Here is a 24,385-nt window from a genome sequence, read left to right on the forward strand (position 1 = left end):
TTTTACTCTCTATAGTTATATGTTTGAGTAAAATGAACTTTGTTCTTTTATTCTATGAACTACTGACAGCATGTCTCTGAAGTTACAAGCAAAAATTTAGTATTTATAACAAAAACAATGCAGAGCTTTCAGACGTCAAATAATGCAAAGAAAACGAGTTCATATTCATTTAGAAACAACAATGCTGATGTTTTGACTCAGGAAGAGCTCAGAAATCAGTATTTGGTGGAAAAACCAGGAGGTTTTCAATGGGGTTCAGAGCAGTGGGCTGTATATAAAAAAATTAAATAAATTACATTAATAATAAATAAATGTAAAATAAAAACTAATTAAATATTTTTAAAAATTAAAAAGAAAGTTTTTAAAAACTAATGGATTTTAAAAATACATTAAAATATTAAATAAATAAATAAACACTGCACTTATTTTAACCCTTATCGATCATGATGATAGCGGTGTTTTCTCTTTCCACTGACTGACATGTAAGCCTTCTGGAGGTAAAAGTTAATTAAATAAAATCATGTAACTTTTCAGATCTCTTTTTCCCCTTTCATTAGAGTTCAGAGTGAACTTACCTCAATGTTGCCCCCCACCCTGGCCAGCAAAGGAGGCAGAGGCTTGTCTCTGTCGTTCCTCAAGCCTTTGCGGTTCGGTCTGCGGGCGTTAGCTACCGAGGGGAGAACACAGTTAGCGTCTTTGAAATGAACGACCGATTTCAAGGAACACGCAGACAAATGAAGCGATGTAAATAATGAACATGAGCACTTTCATCAACCTACAGTGTCTCTGTGAAGACGCTCCACTTACGGCTCTGTGCTGATCCTGACGAAGCTGTCCCTTTTCAAATTTCCTCCAACCTTTACTTTAACTGCTCCTTACCCTAAAGACGGTTGATTATTTCATAATATCTACAACTGATTCCAGTTTTGGGTTAAGTTTTATTTAAGAACACTGAGGTAGCCTTAATCAATTCAAAATCACATTCAGTACAAATAAGAACACTAACAATCACATAAAGTGCATCAATTAAATCAATCCAAAAGACTCATAAATACAAGAAATGTCTGTACATTTTTAACAAATATTCAACAGTCAATTTAAACAAGATAGGACGCAGTTCAGCTCGCTGATAAATCGTTGATTGCTTGATTGTTTCCCTTTCCTTTCTTGTTGTCTTTCCTTCTCACTCTACGCTCAACGCAGATGATGCACTGACAAGTGTTGTTTCGTGAGTTGTTGTTGAGATTGTCGAGGAGGACATCGTAGGTGTCGTCTGAATCTGTATAAGTATCTGCAGACGGGGCGGTGGGAAGGCTGTTAGTCAACGATCCAGAGATGTTCCTTAAAACTCTACGACTGGAGCGCCAGCATCAAACTTTAAACACCGTTAACGTTAACACCGTACGGCTTGGAGAACGGACTCAGACGTTTCAGGAATGCACATACAACCCACCTCTTCACATCAGCAACCTTCAGAGACAGAGCCATACCTTCAGAGCGTTCGTCAAAGTCCTCGTCTCCCTCCTCTGAGGCCACTGAGTAATCAGACTGGTTGTCAGACTGATCCTCCTGCCAGTCTACACAGAACAGAGAAACCTTTATGAATGAGAACTTAAACAGGACAAAACCTTTGACCACCTGATGACAAGCTGATAAGACTAAGAAACGACTAACATCGAGCTATCAGCTAGTTTTTCTCCCAAAGAGAAAAGACGTTTTCAGATTTTTCTTAGAATCCTTTAGTTTTGGTTGCAAAGATAAACAAACCAAAACTGAAATACAGTAATAAAAATATTACACTTTTATTGGCATTACAATTTTTGTATTAATTTGATTGTATAGATTTTAGTACTTTTATGTAGCTTGTAATAATTTGGTATTTTGATGTGAGATGAATCTCATTTTCTCTGGGCCTCATTAAAAACGGCTGAAACAAAGTCAAGAAACAAAATGGATGCAAAAAACGTCTCTAACTGTCCTAAAACTCTGACTTATGTTTAAAATCAGAAACAGGAAATTTTGGAAACAGCTGCTACAATTTGATTAGTTGATCATATTTCTCCTAACAGCTGCTCTATTAGGCAAAGAAACTAATTTTATTGTCCTACTTTTAAAAGGAGGTGAAAACTACAATAAGAAAGGTGAAAATGTTTTATAAATGTTTTATTTCACACACCTCCAAAATGCAGAGTAAACATAAATAATAGAGATGTTTACAATTAATCTAATTAGTGTTTTTCTGTTTAAATCTATGTCTAACTGAATGAAGAGAAGTAATTAATTTCCACTTTTGTAATTAAAAAAAAACAATTTTATGACTGACACTACATCATTCTAGGTTTTATGAGATTAAATATCATGCAAAGTTCTACTTAGCTCTCCTAACATGACCACACAGACACAAACAGCACACACACAGAGAAGAGGTTGCATTATATATTGTTCTGTACCCTGTCTTATACCTCGGTCCTCCTGGGAGCCGTCATTGTAGTTGACCGGCTTTCGAGTACGTTTGCCTTTGCCCAAATTGCGGGCGAGATCTTCCTGTTGCTGCTCATAATGGTGTCGAAGCAGTTTCTCCCAGTAGTCGGGATCAACGCTTTCCTCCTGCTTGATCACCTCTCTTTCTACCTCCTCCTCCTCAAAGAAAGAAGACATGTGTGGCTCACATACAACATAAACCTCCTTAACCTGTTTTATCCAGTCAACATGCTTTAAGAGTACTGGAGTAATAAGACGCATGTTGACTGTCAACAAGATAAACTAACAAGTCCTACACTTTACCTCATCGTCCTCATCTTTGACAACATACTGGGCCACTTTAAAGGAGCTGAGGTATTCGTTCATGCTCTGCAGCTCCGTGTCCTCCGTGGCATCCTGGTTCCTGTCCAGCAAGCGGTCAATTGCCTGGTCGTCATAGTGAATCACGCTGCTGTCATCCTCCTTGTTGTCTCCTGAAGGCGAGGCAAGGAAAAAGGCGAGGAAATGAGACAATTTATACCCAAGACATCAGTCATCTGCTATTCAGGAAAGCCAATTAATCTCAACCTCTTATGAAAATCTCCCAGGACAAAGTTTCAGTGTCAGTGTTTCCAAGCCAAACATCATTAAATATGCACTTCTTCATGACATGGAGCCTATTAGTGGATACTGTATCAGGAATGGTTGGGTTTTAATTGGACATGCGAACAATAAGTCAGTTTCAGAAGCACAATACTTTTGTGGGTTTGCTGGAAGGGCTGAATGTCTGGAGGGTAAATTGCTTTCAACAGGACTTATGGTATTCATGGGATTTGTAGTTTTTCCACAGCCAATACCACAAATCACAGGAAAACAAAGCACACACAACAGAAACCATGAATAAATTAGATAATGATGTCTCTAAACAAAAAATATTAATAATCAGAATGGAAATTATTGAGCTCCTTTTTTTATTGCGACAGGCTTAGACACAACTAAATGGACTCCAAGAACATGAGTGGAAAATCAGCTTGTAAAAACTTAAGTTAAGATCATTGGATCTGAGACTTTTTTTCCCCCGACCGTCCACATAACCCTGGATTTCTTTTTGCTAAATATTCTCTCACCTTCTCCAACTTCATCCTTGAACAGCTCTTCGGTTCCAAACTTGAGAATGTCGTCAAGTTCCTGCTTTGACATGGAGCCCGTCTTGGACCCAAGTCCGGGCCGCACCACCAGGTGAGTCAACATCATCTTCTTCTTCGCCACCTGACAACGAAAACACAAAATAAACATCTAGGTGCGTAAAATCCTTTTCTTTTTTAAATAATCACTGTTTCTTTTTTCCGAACCTGTGTGATCCTCTCCTCAACAGATGCTTTGGTAACAAACCGATAGATCATCACTTTCCTGTTCTGGCCAATACGATGAGCTCTGCTGAAAGCCTGCGAGTAACACACGATGATCAACCAGAACCCAAACATGGCTGCCTACAAGCACATTTAAGACAGCGTTGGCCTACCTGGATGTCATTGTGGGGGTTCCAGTCAGAGTCGTAGATGATGACCGTGTCAGCAGAGGCGAGATTAATCCCCAAGCCACCGGCCCGGGTTGAGAGGAGGAAAGCAAACTGCTGAGCTCCTGGAGCTGTTGGGGCAAAGGGCAGACTTCAAATGAGAAAAGCAAATATCAACTATCAAGTGAGGCAAAGATAAATATGCAAACACACATCTCACCATTAAAGCGATCGATGGCTTCTTGTCTCATGTTGCCGGTGACTCCGCCATCAATCCTCTCATATTTGTAGCCTTCGTTCTCCAGGAAGTCCTCCAGCAGGTCGAGCATCTTGGTCATCTGGGAGAAAACCAGAACCCTGTGGCCTCCCTCTTTCAGCTTCTTCATCATCTTGTGAAGAAGCATCAGCTTCCCTGAAGCTTTGGTCAGGGCAGTACCTTCATACATGCCATTTGGAAGTTTGGGAGCCTCCTGAAAAAGGAGAAGAACTTGCATGAAATTTAAGGTTTGTCCACTTTTCCCACAGTAAAATTCAAGCAGTAACAAGCATTTTTAAGGTGAATTTTCACCAGACTTTGGAGATGAAAGCAATACAAATGAATTTTAAAAAGACAGCTTCAATTAATCATTATATGACACAATTTGATACTGTTATTCATAATCTCTTCTGACAGTATTATACATTCAACAGTAGGGACAAAATAAACTAAAAGAACAAAATGTTATGTTTTGAAATGTCTCTCTCTCTCTCACACACACGCACGCNTAAAAGAACAAAATGTTATGTTTTGAAATGTCTCTCTCTCTCTCACACACACACACACACACACACACACACACACACACACACACACACACACACACACCTATACACCTTAGTGGAGAACAAAACACAAACCAAAAAAAAAAATCCCCCAATTTCAATAACTGTGTGCTTAAACACATTATACAAAGAAATTACAAAATAAAATCTCCAAAACACACTCCTGCTAAGTGTTATATTTAGCAAATATAAATAATTTTGTTAACCTAAAAAGAGAAACACTTAGTTTGGTTTAAATTCAGACAGTGAAGAAAAAATGTGTCTGTTTTTTTAGGTGTGATTCTAACTGTAAATGTTTTCCAAATGTAGGCTTTTAATCAAGTGTTAAATTGCACTTCATAACAAAACTATGAGGTTAGAATATTAAGCACTTTCAAAGACTTTATACAGAAATCAAGCATTTTCCAAAGTAATGGCTTTACATAAAAGCCATTAATTTTGAGCTATTAATGAGGAATTTAAACTATTTTTAAAACCCAGTCTTGAGAAAATATTTTAAGCCTTGTATTTAATAAAAAAATCAAATGTAATTCATTGCTGTGAAGAGTGTATGTAAGAGTGCAGGACTGCATGTCTCAGTGACCAAAGTTAATTGAATGAAGCATAAAACGTACTGTTGCAGCGGCTGGAAAGAGGTAGGGATGATTGCAGCACTTTTTAAGGTCCATGACGACGTTGAGCAGAGACACTTGGTTCCCACCTCCTCGAGTGTTCAACGCCTCAAAGTTGCGTGTCAGAATAAACTTGTAGTATTTCCTGTATTAGCAAATCCAAATTAATATATGGGAAAAGTTAGAACAAAAGCAAAATCAGATGGGAGTACAGGAGCAGAACTCATAGCAAGCAATAGTTTGGGGTTTAAAGTTTCCACAATAAATAATAAAAAGACTCTTTCAAAGTAAGTTTTTAAAGCAGTTACATTTAAAAGTGCTGCTTACTTCTGCATGGGGCTCAGCTCCACCCGGACAATGAGCTCCGTCTTCGAAGGCATGTGTTTAAACACATCAGCCTTCAGCCTCCTGAGCATGTGTGGTCCCAGCATGTCATGGAGTTTCTTGATCTGGTCCTCTTTGGCAATGTCTGCAAATTCCTCCAGAAACCCTTCAAGGTTGCTGCAGAAAATAAATCCAACATTACCACTCTTTGCAGGTGGACGCCCCAAGAAAAACAGCCACGATCACGACGGCTGCAGAGCTACTGACTTGAATCTCTCCGGGGTTAAGAAGTTCAACAAGTGGAAAAGCTCCTCCAGGTTGTTCTGAAGAGGAGTCCCAGTCAGCAGAAGCTTATGTTGCAGCGAGTAGTTGTTCAGCACTCTGAAGAACTGAAAGAATAAAAACAAAACATCTTTTTAAATTATCCTTATGAATAAAAACAGTACTGTAAAGAAAAAAGTAGCAATGAAGCCTTAAGGTGTTTCCACACCTGACAGTCTGGCAGACTCAACTGGGGACCAAAATTGAAACATTTGTTACATTTGCTTTCACACTGCACTGTGTTAAACAAGCCAAGCTTTTGAAAAACCTGTTCCACTCCTCGCCTGTGGGTGGCACTGGACCAAGAACTACTGATGGAAACAATGCAAAAAACCTCTGAAGAAGACATTGAGCGCAACTTCCTTCTTTACAAAATGTAAACAAAAATGGAGTAGTGTCAGATTTTATCGGTTTTAGGATTTCTCTTTTGTCTTTAAGAAAACACCACAAGCTATTTATTTCTCCCTCTAGAATTAGATTCTTGTGTTTGTTTTGGTTGTATTTACCCAGAATGCCCTGCACGAGACTGCTTGAAAAGCTCCCTGCTTTTCAAGCAGTCTCTGTCTGCTTAGCTAACATATATGCATTCGAACCAGAGTTCACTTTAATCAAACCAAGTCCAAGGTTTTTAGACAAACCAGAGTTTGCTCCAGAGTCTGGCCCACATCAGTTAGATTGCACATTCACACCTCCCTAAATGAACTGGACTTTCTTAGCAAATGAGCTAAAGTTCGATTAAAGTGGACTAAACATGGCTGGTGTGAATGCACTCTTAGTATCAATCTTTATTTGCATAACATCTTTCATACAATGTTGGGAAATACAAAGTGCTTCACAGGATTAAAAACAGGACAACACAAAGTGGTTAAAAGCATTCCAAAAGAGGCTGAAAAAAATTAAAAAAATCTGTCAGTAGTGAAGCAGAAGCAAGAAGCAAGAAGCACCAAACAAGAGAGCATTGCAGTAATACAATTAGCAAGTCATAAGAGGATGGGCTAATGTCTTAGCTTGAGAAAGACGATGTCTTATTACAGAAATATTTTTGGGAAGATAAAATCCACCCGCTCTAATGGTGCCATTAATGGATCATTCAGGATTTATTATTACCTTGGACTGGTTGTTTTTGAGTCTGTGTGCCTCATCAACGACCAGGCAAGCCCATTCGATGGACCCCAGTACAGCCTGGTCGATGGTGATCAGCTCATAGGACGTCAGCAGAACGTGGAACTTCACTGTCGAGTCTTTCTGTTGAGTGCAGAGGTTGGGCGAAACTTCAGTTGGATTTCAATAAACAAATCAATCTGTTCTGTAACTCTTACTCTTTTATCACCTCCCTACCTTCATCTTGGAGGCCTTCTTCCCTCCCCTTATGGCATTTCCCTCGAACGAGAACTCGTTCTCTCTGATAACAGCCCTGCTGTCTTTGTCCCCAACATAAGTAACCACGTACATATCGGGGGCCCACATCTCAAACTCTCTTTCCCAGTTAATAATGGTGGACAGAGGAGCGCTGACCAGGAAGGGACCTTTGGAGTGACCCTGTGACAGCAGAATGCAGGATTAGACCAATTTAAAAAGTTCAAATCAATACATAAAAACGCATGTCTTGCCCTGCCATTAGAATAGAGATTCGAACTTTGGACTCATCCCCTTTTTTGGGCAAAGTTAGTGTGTGTCGCATGTCTGAGAACCCGACCACCTTCACTGAATGACAGAGAAGGGCAGACTGGACAGGAAAAGTTCTCCAGATTTAAAATATTCTAAAAGAATGTAATTTTGCTGGCATACAACTGTTCTTAATGCAAGAATAAAACACATAAAACCTAGAACTGGACAATAAATTAATAATACATATCGTGACAGACGCATCATCAACAACAATATATAGAATATTGAGTACAAAGAATATTCACTGAATTCTGAGCTGCTCATTTTATGATGCATTCTTCAAAAATCAAGAAAATTATTGACAACCCTCACCATCCTCTTCATGAAACTGAGTGTTTCCCCAAGATAGACAGACCGCTACAAAAGATCTTTCCTGCCTACAGCCGACACTATCTACAATAACTCTCTAAAGAATTTTAATTAATATGAGTTTCAACAACATTTAATTTCCCTTTTGGGTATTTCTGAATTTGAATTTGAACTTCTCATGGCCAAGGTTGGTGGAATCAACTGACTAACTCTTTGGTTACCTAGCAACTCACTCACTCTATGGTTACCTAGCAACAGTCTGCTGAGTAACTTGTGCAGCAGCAGTTTTAGGTTTCACCACTGCGGCTCATAACTGCTTAAGAATAAAAAATGGCGCAGAGTGAAAACTATTGATAAAACAGAAAAGGTAACACCACCAGTTTGGCAGTATTTCACATATCGATGTTGACAATTATCAATATCATAAAATTTCGTACCATTTTTTCAGTTATATTGTCCAACCTTAATAAAACCTCACTTATCACAAATAATACCAAGGATTCTCACTCTGGATTCTCACCTCCTTATACAGAGAATACAGGAAGACAGCCGTTTGAACTGTTTTGCCTAAACCCATCTCATCAGCCAGGATGGTGTCGGTGGCCTGGGCCCATGAGAACCGGAGCCAGTTCAAGCCCTCCAGCTGGTAGGGATGCAGCGTGCCGCCTGTACTGTCCAGGTAGTCGGGCTGGCGATCAAACTTGATGGTGGGCTGGTAGGAAGAAAATATTCAGAGAACAGTTTTTTATACTGCCAACAAATAAAATAGAATACACCAAAGTACAAATGTTTAATTTAATTTAATGGTAGATAGAACAGACTTACATCTACAACTGGATTAGCAGGTGGCCGTTCCGCCTTTTTGACTTTGACCGTTTTCTTCAGTTTTTTGCCGGGTCTCCCCTCCTCGCCCATCATCAGCTCTCTATTTAGTCCAGAAAATAAATGTCTAAATTAAGATAAACATTTCCCCCTCATAGACACTTGGCTCCATTTATATTAAACTGTTTCCTTAGATATAATGAACCCCTCCATACCTGTGATTCCAGTATATTTGTTTGTACGTATCATACTCAGGTATGTCCATGTCTTCACTTTCCCAGGTTGACTGGTCATAGGGCAGATCTCTCCATTTGATTAAGTAATGAACGTTGTTCTTCTTGTCAACACTAGCATTAAAAAACACATAGGAAACATGAAGCTTAATGTTTTAAAATGATCAGTATTACATTATAGCTTCTAAAAACAGCCCAAGTGCGAAAAAAATGTTGTGGCGATAACAATGTTTCAAAAAACTCTTTATTAAGTCACAATTGACAGGCACTGGCCCATTGCCTAGCAACCCAAGCAGAGCTCCAGCATGTTTGGTCAGCTGGTTTTACCGCACCATGCACTGTACAATGGCTGCTGGAAAAGACAAGTTTTTCGTTGCTCACTTACTATCCAGAGATCACTTGCTGCATTTCAGTTGGTTATGCAGGAGGCTCTACTAATGCTTTTCAAAAATGTATGGATGTACAATTGCAAATCTGTTTGCAGCAGTGTAAATGTTGAATTAGAGCTTGGGGGGTGGCCAGCAGCAGCTTATTTGGATTTAAAGTGACAGAGACCCTAAAAAGCTTATTAACCTGATCAAGAAACCATAATAGGTCACTTTAAGAAACACCTAAAGTTATAGCAACCGCCAAACCAATAAAAATGTTAGATATGAAACAAAATAAGAGTTAAAACAACTTGTTTTTTAGGTTACATGCTTGGTCTCCACTTTGCATATTTCCCCTACCTGTGGTTAAGGACGCGGTGGATCATCAGCCACTCTATCTTAACCCCAAAGCGTCCAAAGTCTTCCTCCATATGAACAAACAGAGGATCTTTGTTTTTTCTCTTTGTGCTCTTGTCATCATCGCCTTCGCCTCCAAAATCCACAGGTGGAGGTTCGTCCATGTCGGTCTTCCTCTGGTAGTTACGGAACATCACCTGGCAGTTCAGCTCCAGCTGCAGGGAAGCAGCAGAACGGTTTATGGTACCGTTATATTAAATGTTGGGGTAAAAGCTTAGTTAACTCCCACATTAGAGAATAACTGTTCAAATTAGTAAGATGTTTGATACAATTTTCACACATTTTTAAGGGACGATAAGTACCTGCAGCTCCAGCACCCAGGAGCAGTGCCAGTAGGACATATTGCACCATTTGACAAAGAACTCCCTCTCCCGACGGCCGGCCAAAGGAGGGGGATCAGGAGCATCAGCAGGCAGGTCAGCAGGCCGAGGGACAGGCATGGAGGCCGGAGGTTCCCCCCAACGCCACGTTAAAACCTTCTGCACTTTTCCTTTCATTGGGGGACACTGGACGAAGGGACGTTGATGTGAGTCAGGAGGATAACAACAAAGAAATGAGGAGTGGCTTAAAAGGTTTGCACTGAACTGCTTTTATAATTGTCATGTAGGCCTGTCGCAATAAGCATTAAATCAATTAATCACGATTAGCATGATTTATCATTTTTCATATTTCTCTCTTTCTACCAAAAACTGGATGACAAAGGTCCTCAGTCTGGTGATTTGGTCTCAAAGAGCCATTTTTTGAAGGGCGGTTTTGTTTACTGAGTATTCAGAATCCATTTTATTTGTTGTGTCTGTTGTTTTGTTTATTTATTTTGGATATTGAAAATGTCTTCCAGTTCCAGTGCTGAATATTCAATGGAATTTACAGTTTACTGATCTTTGAGAATATATTCCTGCATTGTTTTGTAATTATATCACTTGAAAATGCTCTCAAAACAACAATATTATCGTTTATCGCAGTAACTTCTGGTACAATTAATCATCCAGGAAAATATGGTTGTGGTGAAAGAATCTTAATCAGAGGTGCAAGACAGGCAAAGTTTGTCTGTAGTACAATATGTAAACTTATCCTGATCGGGAGGATCAGCTGTATCTGCAGTAGAAAGCTGCATTTGCAATCCAGATTCAGAACCTCCAGAGCATGCGCAGATGCAGACTCGGTGCTCACCTTGCAGCGGGGGCAGATCCACTCTCCGTTGGGAATCTCGGGGAGAGGAGGGTTCAGGCAGTGGATGTGGTAGGAGGAGGGGCAGGTGTCACAGCAGAGCAGCTCTCCACCGTCCTTACACACTCTGCAGAACTCAATGTGGTGGTCGTCTTCCTCCTCCATGCCATCATCTCTCCTGTCGTCATCGTCCTCTCCTTCAGCCTCGGACAGATCATCTCTAGCCTCCCACTGGATCCCCTCCTTCTCCTTGGTGTTGCAATCAGACACATGAGGAGGAGGTGGTGCGTGTTGAGGGGGGGAGGGAGGTATGCGGAATGGCATGAAAGGAAAAAGGGAGAGGTGGGGGGATTTGGGAGCGAGAGCGGTGGAGGGTGTGGAGCGTGCATTGAATGCGTGTGCATGTGGAGTCAGAAGGAGGGAGTGGGAGAGGGGGGACAGGAGGAAATAGAAGATGGAGGGTGGGATGTATGGAGGAGAAATGAGAGACGACAGACAGAGAAATGTAATGTTAGGAGAGACAGAACTAAAGTGCCAAAGCTAAAAAGTAAATTTTGCTTCTTGTTTTCCAGAAATTCTCTAAAGTAGTTCACAACATTTTAGAAGCAAGCTCAAAATACTCAAACCTCCAACCTGGGTGGCTCTGATTAGGGTGCTCCAATAAATGAGCCCTGAGAACAGTGATCAGCCGATACTTACATGTGAAACCGATCTTATCTGCCTCGGAAAAGGTCTAAAAATCAACCAATGTTCTATTTTGCTCTGCTGTGAGAGATGACGGTCGTCCAGCAGCCCACTGTATTTTGGAGCTAAACATTTTTTTAAATTTGACAGGAAATTTGAAACCATCACTTGATTGTTATGTGTTGTGGGAAGACATTGTTAACAACATCTAAACACCAACTATAAATTCTTTAAAAAGGCAAACATTAAGAAAAAATACAATTACAATAAATATGTTTAATCCTAATTAAAGTGGCAAACAGTTTTTGATCAATTATTCGTGACTTGTCACTCAATCTGCTGAAGTTTTTAGTTTGTAGACCGGTAAAGACAGACAGTGGTTACAGAGTTCAGGTGAATTAGAAAAAAGAAGAAAAAAAAACACCTCTGTCTCACTATGTGTTCACATACTGAGCATACTATGTTGCCAGTGTGCTTCCCATATTTCCACCAGAGATTCTTTAAACCATCTTTGCTGTCACTGTTATTGGTGTATAAAAAAACTGGAATACGTAAACAAACAATGTTTAGCCTGGTGGGGGTGTAAGTAAAGCCTGGTGGCCCGCCAGGCTTAAACACGCTGGAAGAAACCCTGCAGACCGGCCCATCAGGTCACCCCACTGTTACCAACTCAGCAACTTTCTTACTATATTTACCAACATTTCAGACAAAAATAATCACAATCTGCCAAAATCAGAATCAGCAGGTTTGGTTTTTAAAGAGTGTTAATAGGTGATCGGCCAGAAAACTGCAATCGGTGCAGCCCTAGTTCTGATGATTTGTACTCACACAGTGTGGACAGCTCCACTTGCCCTCTGGAGCCTTCTCCATGTCTGGGTCCAGACACACCATGTGATAAGCTCTGGGACAGGTGTCACACAAAATAATCTCTCCTCCCTGCTGGCACACCTCGCAGTAGTCCTGGTGGTCGGTCTCATAGCCATCGCCATCTTCTGTCTCCACTGACAAAAAAAGAAAGAGTCCCAGAAATAAACATGTCCGTGAAAACAGGAAGCAGCTCAGCATAAACTTGAATGACGTAGTGGATCTTCCTATACTAGACTGAAGTTTGTTCTTAAAGAGGCTTGTACATTTTTCACAAAGTGAAATTCAAACATTTTCAAGACAAATTTTCAAACTTTTCCAGCACAACACAATACAGATGAACTAAAGAAGACGGTTTAAATTCTCTAGTATATGACATAATTTCTTCCTGTTAATTAATAATGTCTTGTGATAATATTCAACATTCTTCAGCAGGGACAATGTAAAATGAAATATAACAAAATGTTATGGTTTGAAATGTCTCTCACATACAACTGACTGGTCCAAGAACAAAACACTTAACAAAAATAAATAAAATTTTTATAACATTGTTTAATGCACAAAATATAAGACCTGTATCTCAACTATATAGATCAATAACTTATTAAGATATAAGGAATAATAAATATTCTATGCACTGAAACAATCCAAATGAATAATGTTAAAGTAAATGACCTCCCTGCTCAAATTAAAAGCTTAAACACAAAATACAAAGTAGTACCAAAGAAAGGCTCTAAAAAATGTTTTTACCAAGTTTTGAGGATTTAGCAAATAGAAATCATTTTGGTCACTGTAACTAACCTAAAACAAGAAAAATTTTAGTCTGCTTTAACATCAGAAAGTGAGAAAAAATGTGACATTTTATTAGATGGATGAAAATATCTAGTTTCAACTGTAAATAATGTTTATACTGAAATCAAGCTCTTTCCAAATCTTAAATTGTAATTCAAGGTTTTTCTACATTTAGAGTGAAAAAAGCATTTTTTTCAAAACCTTTCTTCTTCTTTTTCGTATTTTTGGATTTCTTCTTAGGACGGCTGCTGCGGTTGGAGCCGTCGGACACTGAGAAACTGCCGTCTTCAAAGTCGCTGTCGCCATCAGGCTCGTCTTCATCGCTCTGATCGGGCGCAAAGGTAAAAGACAATTCCTAAAATAAAGTCTCTACACATTTTCCATCTTAAAATGTTTTGCTTTTTGTTTTCTAAGTGCAAACATTTAAGTAGTTCACCCTAATCTCTAATTTACTCTACATTAATATGACATTATTATTATCAATATAATATAAGATGTTAAAATAAAACGTAAATTTAATTTTTACTAGTTTCTCCACTGTTTGTTCCATGACCACATCAATAAATATCACTAAATTTGAAAATATGATTAAATACAGTTACAATATGCAGTTTAAATCGCCTTTATTTAAGTAAGTGGCGTTCTTAAGTAGATCGTTTCAAACAGGGATGTTTTTCAAGATCTGTATTTGTTGTTGTGGCGCTATAATTGCTGTACCATATAGTCAAAGCCACAAAGTTACCTAAAAAAGAAGTATTACATAGTTTTTTTATCATCACCATTATCACAATAGTACCACAAAATATTGCGATAAAATTCTGAGTCTATATCGCCCAACGCTGGTTGAATCTAACTTCTTTATGTTCATGTTTTTTATTTGTTTTGTATCTTTCTGATGCACCAAAGAACAATCCCCCCCCAAACATCCTTAAACATAAACCAGCTGTAGAAAATGAATAAATATCTTACAGAGGAGCGCTTTCTCTTGCTGTTGAGGCCCCCTAGTTTGATTTTAAGTGGGGCCACCTTCTTGGGTTTTGGCTTAGGGGGAGGCTTCGGTGTAGGTTTTGACCTTTTGCGAGCATTTGGACCTAAATAACAGAAGCAAAAATTTATTTTAAATTTTAAAATTACCATTATTCTCAGTTTTAGATCAAAAACAGTATCTCTAGCTTTGGATATCTGCTGTACCTTTTCCCTCTTTGGTCTTGGCCTTGCGGAGTGGGGGAGCTGGAGCCGGCGCTGGGGGCGGTGCAGGTGTTGGAGCGGCAGCAGCAACAGAGGCAGGGGCAGGAGAGGGAGTAGTCACAGGGGAGGCAGCAGGGGCAGCCTCCACGCCTCCGTCAGTCCCCACAGCCACCATGTTCTCCACTGCTGCAGCCACATTGGCAGCTGCAAGGGCTGCATTGGCTGTGGCGCAACCCTGGGAGGAGGGAACGGCACAGAGTGAGAGTTTTTGCTCATTTCAAGCAGAGAATAACAGAGAATAATTATTAGGGAGTTGTAATACCTTCAGCGGGTTGTTGGTGCTGAATTCTCTCCACTTAGCCATCATTAAGGTCATCATCTTGGATACGGGAATTTTGGGATTCTTTGCTGCAATTAAAGGCCTAAAAACGACAAAGTTTATTGTTTCTTTTTAGAAGTTTATTTACATATTTACTACTGGGAACAAGAAAGAAACAAGATATGTTGTTGTCCCGATTCACTTTTTTCTCTCCCAATGCCAATACCGATATCTGAGGTCTCGTATCGGCTGATACCGATCCGATACAGAGAAACAGAGCTGAATTAAAACATTTCTTTTTATAAACACAGACATAAATGTACATAATTACAAATTTATTTGATAATTTAAATGCATGAATTTCTTCACTAGCTTGGTCAGCCATGTAAAATCAACAAAACTTTAATTTGTTCAGTCAGTCCAGTTAGGAGTAAAACAGCCGATGCAAAATAAATAATAAACTCAAACTAATAAACTGTTTTGATCAAAAAGCTAAAAATTAACTGCATCAAACCTTCTTTCAAATGGTTCAGAAAGTGAAATTAGAAATTCTAAATATGATGTAAAATAAATCATAAAGTATAGAATTAGAATGCATAGATCTGGCCTTACGTATCAAGCATCCTGTCATTGATACCCAATGTATTATTTTTTTCAATGTCAGTACAGATATTAATGTCAGATCGGTGCACCTCTAGTTTTCCCCTCACCTAACAAACTGGCTGAAAGCCTTGTAGTTGGTGAGAGAGCTGTAGTCTTCCTGAGTAAAGACATGATCGATGTCCTTCATGCCCCAGGCCTCCAGCAGCTGGGCGGAGCTTTTCGGCTGTGGTGGGAGCAGAGAAGTTGGAAAACAAAGCCAGTCAGAGGAACTTCATTCCTCCAGGAGCTGCATTTGCTCCTTCCGCAGGGAGTAAACAATAAAACTTTACCTGGCAGTCATCGTCGTCGTCATCGTCGTCTTCTGGTTCCGGATCTTTGCGTTTGCTCTTAGAGCCTCCTTTCTCTCCGGCCCCACCTCCTTTCTTCTTGTCTTTTGCAGAGCTTGAGCGTTTCTTCTTTTTTCTCCCAGGGGCATAATCACTCCCTTCACTCTCTGACCGCATACCTCCTTCATCTGCATCCCTCTCTGCCGCCTCCATTCCCATCAGGTGCTCTGGGGAGCTGACCGGCAGTTCCTACAAAATACAGACCCACTTTACTAATTACAAGAGGGCACGACTCCTTACCAGGTTTTATTTTTTCCATTTGTCGCTTGCAGAGGTTATGATACTCCTTTAGGCTCATTAGTGAAAATTTGATGGATTCTGCTCTGTTATGCATGAAACACAAAGTATGACTCTTCCCATTCTTTAAATTAAGTTATTTTAATGCATCACAAATTTTATAGGTACAAAAATGTGTCTTTTGTAATGTTTTAAGCATTTACAAGAATACATTAACATAAAGGTAAGTTTACTAATGAAAGATTCTGGTGTTTTCCTAGTTGTAATATTGCAAACTAAAAGTTATGATTTTTAACTGCTGGTTTGACAAAACAACCACTTTTGTTGTGAGGGATCTGAAATGTTTTCATAGTTCCATTTATCAAATATTTCATAATACTGTACAGTAAATATAACCAGGTCACTTGAGACTCAAATAGTAAACCTATTTCATATTCAGCATAAACCCAAGCTTCTGTTTATATGATTTACTTTAACGCTTACTGTTCAATGCATTGCACAAATATATTGTTCATTCTTTGTTTTTACAATTTGAAGATGTTTGCACGTAAAAAAAAAAAACGCTACATAAAACATCCATAATTATTTTATCGTTATTCAAGACAAAAAAAAAAATCCCTTATTCTGGAATCTTGTCGCATCGTGCACAAAAGTTCAATTATTATTCAAATTAAAATGAGAAATTACAGAAAGTATTTTTTTCTAGTGCCATAATGGGTGGCAGTAAGAGCTATTTTAGGAAATAACATTGAGATATTATTGCTGAATATTGTAATGATCATTTAAATTATGATTAACTCATATTTTCCTTTCATTGAAGCACTTTCATTTTCACCATCACAATGTTCACAACTACTCTACCCAAGAGTACTGAATTTGGTCACTAAGATTGATACCCTTAAAAAACTGAGTTTAAAAAGTTTTTAAACTTATTACATCAACGTCAGCAAGGTTTGGATGATCTGTAAGTTTCTTTACAAGCCACAGATGGAAAATTGATCAATGCATGAGAGGCTGAAGCTCAGCGTGAGCTTCTCATGGCCAATTCCTAAATAATACAAACAGTTAATAGATGCAAGTAATTTAAAAGCTTCTGTCTATATTATTGGTGAAAATTCAATTTAATGTAATCATATTTGAGGTTTTTACATTTTTAATTTGTAGAAATATGAACAATAAGGGTTTTATTTTTATTCTTCCTATGCTAGAGCTGGCAATTTCTAAATATAATTTATATGTTAAAGATGCGGTATGCAACTTTCATAAAAAATATTTTTTCTTCTCATTAGTGCATTTAGCAGCACTGATTGACAGCGCTAAGACCTGCCTCCTGGCTCTGATTGGTTGTTTTTGGTGGGTGCATTTCTTCAGATGGGAAGAGCTGGAGGAGATTGATGTTTATCTGTCTCAAACTATGCTGTCATGACACAGAGACAGTTGTAACAAATATGTAAAAAAAAACATTATTTTTAAAAGTTGCATACTGCAACTTTAAAGGGAAAACCTTATATCTTATTTGTACCTATATTTTATATTTCTTATATAACAATGACAACCAGGAATAGGTGTAAGTCAAATAAATATTTAGAATAGCTGAAAATATTTTTTTACAATAATTGGGGGAAAAACATCAGTATTATTATGTAATTTGTGACTCCATAATGTTTAAAATTACTCCAACTGAGTGTGGATCATATTTTAGCACAGCTGTGGGTGGAATTAATTTCCCTAATTTTTAATGGGGAAAGTTATTTGCATTTGCATTGACTTTTTCCAAGACACAAACTGCCTGTTTCCTTGCTGGATTGAAACCCTCAAGGAACCTGCTGCAAAATCAAGGAATTTAAAAAAAAAAAGTTTTTCTAAGCTCCCTCACAAATAAATACATCAATTTAAATATCCAGCATGCAAACTTTGACAGAAGCAGCGAGCTCACCTCCCGGATGGGTCTTTGCCTCTTGCTGCTCCGGCTCTCTCTGCTGCTCTTCTTGGCTTTCTTCTTCTTCTTCGACTTGGGTACCTCGTCCAGGTCGGAGACAACATCCTCCGGCTCTTCTTCATCTGCAAAGGAGACATGCTCGCATTATTATTAGTTTCAGGAGAGAAAACACGACTGCAGGCCGGAGGGGGAGAAGACCACGAACGAACGCGCGCGCTGCTCCATCTGGCACGACTGGGCAAACGGCTGTGCACGCGCGCACACACGAATGCGTCCGTGAATGCCACAACAGCACAGGTTTAAACTTACCCGATTTCCTAACGCTAAAAATAAAATAAAATAAAACTTTAACAGGCCACACTCTTATTAACACATTAGCGATGTTTCTTTTAAAAAATATTAAATAAATAAATAACGAAAAGTGTGAACACTTGCTTCTCAAGTTAGCTAACTAATCTGTCATGGCGAGTGACCCGAGCCGAGCCTAGCCGAATACTCCCGGCTAGCTTCAGCTAGCATCGCGGAGAAGCTCAAGTTACACAGAGATGGACCTTTCTTCGGGGAAAGGAGGGCGAGAGAGAAAGGGGGGCAAACGCCGAGCTTACCGTGAAGAACTGAATGCTCCTCTGGCGCTCCAAAGTCGTCCCTCTCATCTTCGCTACACGACATTTTCCCCCTACGAAAGGTTTAAATTTATTTCTTTGCAGGGCGAATTAATCCCCCGTAAAACCTCGCTCCTCGGTCGGCGAGGGAGGAGGGAAAATGACGTGGGACTGGTGGAGAATGGACCGGGGGTGTCCAGGAAGGGAGGGTAGCGTGTGAGTAGGGGGGAGTGAGGAGTGGTGGTTGGGCGCTTGGTGCTGGAAAAAAACAAATAATGATACATATGATTGGCTCGAAGCCTGCCCAGTTGGAATTGTAAACACACACTATTAAATTGTCCACCTGTCAAAACAAACAAGTTATTATGCAGGTAGATCCCAACAAAGGAGTGGATCAACTTACAGGTGACATTTATCCATGTTATTAAAAAATAAAACAATAAATGCACAGCCTCTTATGAGAAAGGTGCATCAGAGAAAAGTTTAAGCTTTAAAAATTCCTGCCTTCACATATTGGAAACTTACTGTAGTGTGCGTGTTGTCCGGTTCGAGGTGTGCTCCCTCTTTCGGAGCGACAAATAAAAACCAATCACACTGCTTCAGCTCCAGATGTTGTTCTACGGTGCTCACCCATTAAATCCCCGAGTGATATTTCTGTTTCTTTTCGTAATGACCCCAAACACGCGGCTCCGTCCCCCACTTCTTGTTTCCCCCTTACCTTACAGGCAGCGCTTAGCTAACATCCTCACAAACACACAAAGGGGGCAGACATCCCATAATAATCCCCCCTCTCCCTCCCACACGCACGCAGGACTCTGCATAGTTACCTCGCAACGGACAGACCATAATACTCCGGCTGCCCCCACCCCCTCCAACATGCACGCGCACATGCATGCACTATGCACATGCACACTTCTTCCCCTTTCCACTGGAAGTCCCAGCCCCCTTAGCAACCCCGTTGTCATAGTGACACCCCCCCTCCCTTGCTCCAATGGACAGACCATAATACTCCAGCAGTGGCAGCATACATCCCATAATAATATACAACACCTAAAAAGAGAAGAAGGTAAAAAAAATAAAAAAATAAAAAAACACAGATGGTCCTTGGAGGAGATCAGGTCCTCTAGTGACAGACCATAATACTCACCGGGCGTCCAGCTGGTGTTAAAACTATGCAATAAATAAATAAAAATAAGAGAATAAAGTGATGGATTTTGTTGTTAGTGGTGCTCACTCAGGTGGACGGCATGCCGGCAGTGTGTGGGTCAAACACCCTGCAGAGGTTCAGTGTTTACCCGAGGCCTTCTCTCTCAAATATTACCCCTGATTCTCCATCAGGAAAATCAAAACGGTCCCACGCCAACAGGTGCGCAACTGCACCAACACAACCAGCAGAGCTGCTGCTGCTGCTGCTGCTGCTGGTCGGAAGCAGTTCCATAAACCACTTCATTAAAAGAAACCACAACGTGCAGTTTCAGTGAGAAAAAGTAGTAAACAATTTAAGCTGCGCTCAAATCAGACAGCATGCAAGGAAAGCTGTTTAAACTGTTTATCTGTAAAGATTTATCCACCATCTTGTCACACATTCATCTGGTGCCAGAAACTATTCATATTATGATTCTATGTGAGTTTTGGCTGCTGGTTTCGTAAAAAGTAAACCAGCAGTGCTACTGAACAGTGATTTATGTTGGCAGTGTTTATTGTTAGAAAGTAAAACAAACTTTAATGTGCAACAAGTCGACAGGAGAACAAAGCAGGAGCACATCTGGATTTCATAATTCTGGTATAGTTTAGCTTCTATGAAAATGATGTTAGTGACCCTGTTTGGGCCTGAGGCCGCCTTGCTTCTCCAACACATCTGTCCCACATCTGTTATCTCAAGAAACATAGTCACAATCCATAAATTTAAAGGACCAGTATCATGTAAAATCAACTTTTTTTTAGCTTTACATGATGTTATAGTGCTATTTCTGAAGTGTTGCTTTTATTCCTTCATCCATTTTTTGAGAAATCCCTTTCATCTCCATGGCAACCATTTAGCTGTTCAAAACACCTGGGTGGATCTAGCTCCACCCCCAAACCACAGCTCCTCCTTGGAGCTGCTTTTTGCAAGCTTTCATGTTACTCCCTCATTCTGCTCCTTCAGAGCAGAGTGAGGATTTTGTTGTTAGTGGTGCTCACTCAGGTGGACGGCACCTGAGTGAGCACCACTCAGGTGCGTGGTTTGCTAATTGCAGCAGCAATTAGCAAACCCCTCAGTGAGCTTCGGCACTGAGCTACTTCTCAGTGAAACTGTGGTAAAAATATATATATATATTATTAGAGGATAAATAGAGGGGAGATGTGATAACTTCCTAAACGCAGGAATTTTTAAAGAGACAGAGGGCCAATTTCAGGAAGCTAAATTACAATGTCAAATTTATTTTAAGTCATATTTGATATGGTATTTTTTATAACAACTGAAGTTAACACAACTGTGTTAACTGAAGTTATAAAATTGCCATTTTTGCTACAAAATTATTATTTTATAGCAATTGATTATGCTATGAAATGGCACTATGTGCCTGCCACTTTAAGAGATTTATAACAACATTCACAATGTTGAAGATTCCCAATCAGCCTATGCAGCTCCACAATTTCAGTAACAATTTTAAAGATAAAATGGTTTTTATCACCTTAAAATAGCTGACTTACTTTTATCATTAATTCTTAAAAATTAAGCATCCTAATGGTAAGCATATCGTAACTGGAAAACAAATTGAATTTTATAAACATAAAGGCACTTCAGACATCTTCATCCACAGATAATGAGGAATAAGAATTAATCTCTACCTCTTTCACAGATTTTGAGATAAATAGTAATTGTTTGACCATTAAAAAGAGTGAATCGGAATTGTTTACATGTACTTAAAGCTGCAGTATGTCACTTTTATAAATATTTTATTACATATTTGTTAAAAGTTGTGACAGTATGGATGGTATGAGACAAATAATCTGTGAAAAAGTCAAGCTCCTCTGCCTTCTCCCAGTGCTAAATAGAAACAACCAATCAGAGCCAAGAGGCGGGTCTTAGCGCTGTCAATCACAATCTCTTGTGTTGCTCCCCCTGACCCTTTGCTCTCTGCTACGCTGCAGCTAGCATAGCATGTTGTGAAAGCTAAGGCTAGTTAGCATAAACTGTTTTCCAGTAATGGGAAGTTGTTTCTCTTTAGCGAGAGTACACGAAGTTGATTGACAGCACTAAGTCCAGCCTCCTGGCTCTGATTGGTTGATATTTGGATGGGAGCGGAGCATTTCTTCAGACAGCAATAGCAGCTCAGGAAGGAGGCGGAGGAGATCAATCTTTTCACAGATTATTGTCTCAAAAACTGTCACAACATGGTGACAGTTTCAACAAATGAGAAAAAAGAAATTCTTTATAAACGATACAGACTGTAGGTTTAGAGATTTATTGCTGCTTTTCCATGTAAAGGTCAAAGTTAACTGTATTAAACTCGGCTTAGACAGTAATGTGCTTTGTGATTGTTGAATTCAAGCACAGTGTTTTAGAGTATTAAACTTCTTGAGTTACATTCAAGCAATGATTATATGAAGGTAAAATATAATAACAGTTAATTTAATTACACTATTTTTCAGGGTATTTACTGGTCAATATGCAACCACTTGGAGTGTGCAGCAAATGTTAGCAAAATTAACACACAATCAGTAGAAATTCTTAAATCAACTTTAAATTATTTAAATTGCTGACTTTCTGATAGTTTTCCTGAATAAGTGTAAAATTAAGTAATTTGTCAAGTGAGACTGTATGACCCCAGGTGACCTTCAGCAGTCGCAAAATCCTCTTACATCTGCAGGTGCACCTCGGTTTGTAAAATAATTGTCAAAAAATGTACTTATTCATTCAAAAAAATACAACTCACATAGTTTATATTCATTATAAAAGGTGGGATATATATTTTCAGACATTTGTTTTTGTTAATTGTCATAAGTTTAAGAAAACCTTAAAATTTTAACGGAAAATTTAAACTTTACATGTCTACTAAAATATATGTTATTAAACAATGTATCTACTCAGTAGTTGAGTTAGCCTTCTTTTAGTGCATTGGTGTGTCATGAAGGTGACAGAATTTCTTCCCTCCACACAACTTTCCAGTGATATGCTTCAGTGCAGCACTCATTGACCACCTGTTTTTATCTAAGACTGTAAAGTCGACATTTTACCCAGGACTGTGTAGGCCATGGACCTAGCACAACATTTTGTTTATTGTCTCATGTAACTTTCTAATTTTCAGAGAAAAATAATTTCTGGGTTTAAAATATATCACTCTGTAAGCAATTCTCAAATCAAATTGAGTTACTTCAATTAATTAAGTGTCCAAAGACGTCATAATTTATTGAGAAAAACATGAACTTTTAATGCAAATATGAAACAGATATAAGTTGAACGTGTTTGCTAGTATTACTGAACGTGAATTTTAGATGTGCACAGATCATTTTAAATATCTCTTTTTAAATTATATACACTTGATTTTATGCAGCTCACTTGTGGCGAACATACAGCAAAGCCATTGTTATATATTTATGTTGAATAAAGACAGTGTTTGCCTTTTGAGGATGTATTTCAGATCTTCCTTAATCTCGTTATTACATCCCTCACTGAGGTTCACATTTCCGTGCTGTTTGTTTTATTAGAAACTATAATTATAAGGGCTTTGCCTGTAATAACACAAAGTGACATAAGGCATCAATCTGGAAACACTGAATCAGTAAAAGTCTGCAAGAAAACAAATATATATTACATGGAGTTTTTTCTGCTACAAATCAGTCCATCTATCTGTAACAGCTGCAAATATCTGTTGAGAATTAGGTTTAAAGTAATATTTTTACCAATATGTTTATTCTGACTGGAAGTAATATTTTTGAGCTGCACGGCGAAAGTCCCTAAAGATTAGGGTGATGGCGAGGAGGTTTTCCAACCTCAAAGACTTACAGCTCACCAACAGAAAAGGCGAAAATACCAGTGAATATTTAATATTTGTTATAGCAATTATAACAAATATTTGATGTTTTAATAATCCCTGTTGTTAGAAAGGTTTGAATGTTTTTCTTGGATAAATGTAAATTAAATCATATTTTTATTTCACAATTGATACTGCTGTATTTCAGTTTTAGATAAGATCACTTTGTAATTGTACACTGCACTTTAATTTGGTATGCTGTCTACTATCTGTCAGAGCTTCTGATGTTATTTTTAGTAGGAGTAATCCAGCTTCACTCATATTCCCCTCTTGATACGCTAGATGTGTAATCGATAAATGACTCTGCATCCCACACTTTTTGAAGTCATGACTTCTCCCTCTAAAGGTCACATATACACTCACAGACACCAGCAGATGAAATTCCCTTTAACAATGTAAATACAAGCTCCTTTTATTCCCCATTCACAGTAAATAACGTGGCATACTCTTCGTAAAAATGAAGATCTGAGCCAAAAAAAACAAAGGCCTTTCTCCTCACTCCAATGGCCACTAGTATTCCCTGTGGTACGGTGCATGCAGATCGCATAGCAACAAAGCCTTATGCCTGGCTATTGTCTGTTACTGTTGCTTGAATGCCCCTTAGACAGGCATGTGTGCGCGTGCACAGGGCTCACGTGCGACACCGTCACTAACACCTCATCCCGCTATCTGCTCCCTCTATCCCGTGTGTGCAGGCCGCAGCCGGGCCCCCTCC

The 24,385-nt window shown here is 39.0% G+C and overlaps 1 protein-coding gene and 1 long non-coding RNA gene across 6 annotated transcripts in view; one reads left to right on the forward strand and one right to left on the reverse strand.

Moving 5' to 3' along the window:
- chd4b (chromodomain helicase DNA binding protein 4b) overlaps nucleotides 1-19,443 on the reverse strand; it is a 30,328-nt gene extending 10,885 nt beyond the window's left edge. The window contains exons 1-29 of one of the 5 annotated variants that reach the window (XR_001661828.1): nucleotides 19,178-19,443; nucleotides 18,656-18,910; nucleotides 18,048-18,172; nucleotides 15,818-16,063; nucleotides 15,596-15,711; nucleotides 14,889-14,988; nucleotides 14,570-14,801; nucleotides 14,348-14,469; nucleotides 13,580-13,703; nucleotides 12,551-12,723; nucleotides 11,042-11,287; nucleotides 10,174-10,377; nucleotides 9,815-10,026; nucleotides 9,069-9,200; nucleotides 8,857-8,956; nucleotides 8,552-8,743; nucleotides 7,393-7,593; nucleotides 7,162-7,299; nucleotides 6,001-6,122; nucleotides 5,737-5,910; nucleotides 5,413-5,554; nucleotides 4,197-4,446; nucleotides 3,983-4,107; nucleotides 3,813-3,905; nucleotides 3,588-3,729; nucleotides 2,785-2,954; nucleotides 2,451-2,640; nucleotides 1,491-1,577; nucleotides 576-667 (exon numbers count right to left, since the gene is read on the reverse strand). Coding sequence is in view for 4 of the 5 variants with exons in the window: in XM_007550141.2 (XP_007550203.1) it covers nucleotides 576-667; nucleotides 1,491-1,577; nucleotides 2,451-2,640; nucleotides 2,785-2,954; nucleotides 3,588-3,729; nucleotides 3,813-3,905; nucleotides 3,983-4,107; nucleotides 4,197-4,446; nucleotides 5,413-5,554; nucleotides 5,737-5,910; nucleotides 6,001-6,122; nucleotides 7,162-7,299; nucleotides 7,393-7,593; nucleotides 8,552-8,743; nucleotides 8,857-8,956; nucleotides 9,069-9,200; nucleotides 9,815-10,026; nucleotides 10,174-10,377; nucleotides 11,042-11,287; nucleotides 12,551-12,723; nucleotides 13,580-13,703; nucleotides 14,348-14,469; nucleotides 14,570-14,801; nucleotides 14,889-14,988; nucleotides 15,596-15,711; nucleotides 15,818-16,063; nucleotides 18,048-18,172; nucleotides 18,656-18,719 (4,314 nt within the window). In the remaining variant the exon portion in view is untranslated. The remainder of the gene's footprint in view (nucleotides 1-575; nucleotides 668-1,490; nucleotides 1,578-2,450; nucleotides 2,641-2,784; nucleotides 2,955-3,587; nucleotides 3,730-3,812; nucleotides 3,906-3,982; nucleotides 4,108-4,196; nucleotides 4,447-5,412; nucleotides 5,555-5,736; nucleotides 5,911-6,000; nucleotides 6,123-7,161; nucleotides 7,300-7,392; nucleotides 7,594-8,551; nucleotides 8,744-8,856; nucleotides 8,957-9,068; nucleotides 9,201-9,814; nucleotides 10,027-10,173; nucleotides 10,378-11,041; nucleotides 11,288-12,550; nucleotides 12,724-13,579; nucleotides 13,704-14,347; nucleotides 14,470-14,569; nucleotides 14,802-14,888; nucleotides 14,989-15,595; nucleotides 15,712-15,817; nucleotides 16,064-18,047; nucleotides 18,173-18,655; nucleotides 18,911-19,177) is intronic. The other 4 variants (XM_007550144.2, XM_007550142.2, XM_007550143.2 and 1 more) reach the window with 4 other exon arrangements.
- Nucleotides 117-21,863, forward strand: LOC107835986 (uncharacterized). Its single transcript, XR_001661829.1, has 3 exons — nucleotides 117-241; nucleotides 20,766-20,772; nucleotides 21,851-21,863. It is a non-coding gene; the product is annotated as an uncharacterized LOC107835986 (long non-coding RNA).
- The last annotated feature ends 2,522 nt before the right edge of the window (nucleotides 21,864-24,385 follow it).

This window comes from Poecilia formosa, unplaced genomic scaffold, assembly GCF_000485575.1.
Source record: "Poecilia formosa unplaced genomic scaffold, Poecilia_formosa-5.1.2 Scaffold34, whole genome shotgun sequence".
NCBI classification, from domain to species: domain Eukaryota; kingdom Metazoa; phylum Chordata; class Actinopteri; order Cyprinodontiformes; family Poeciliidae; genus Poecilia; species Poecilia formosa.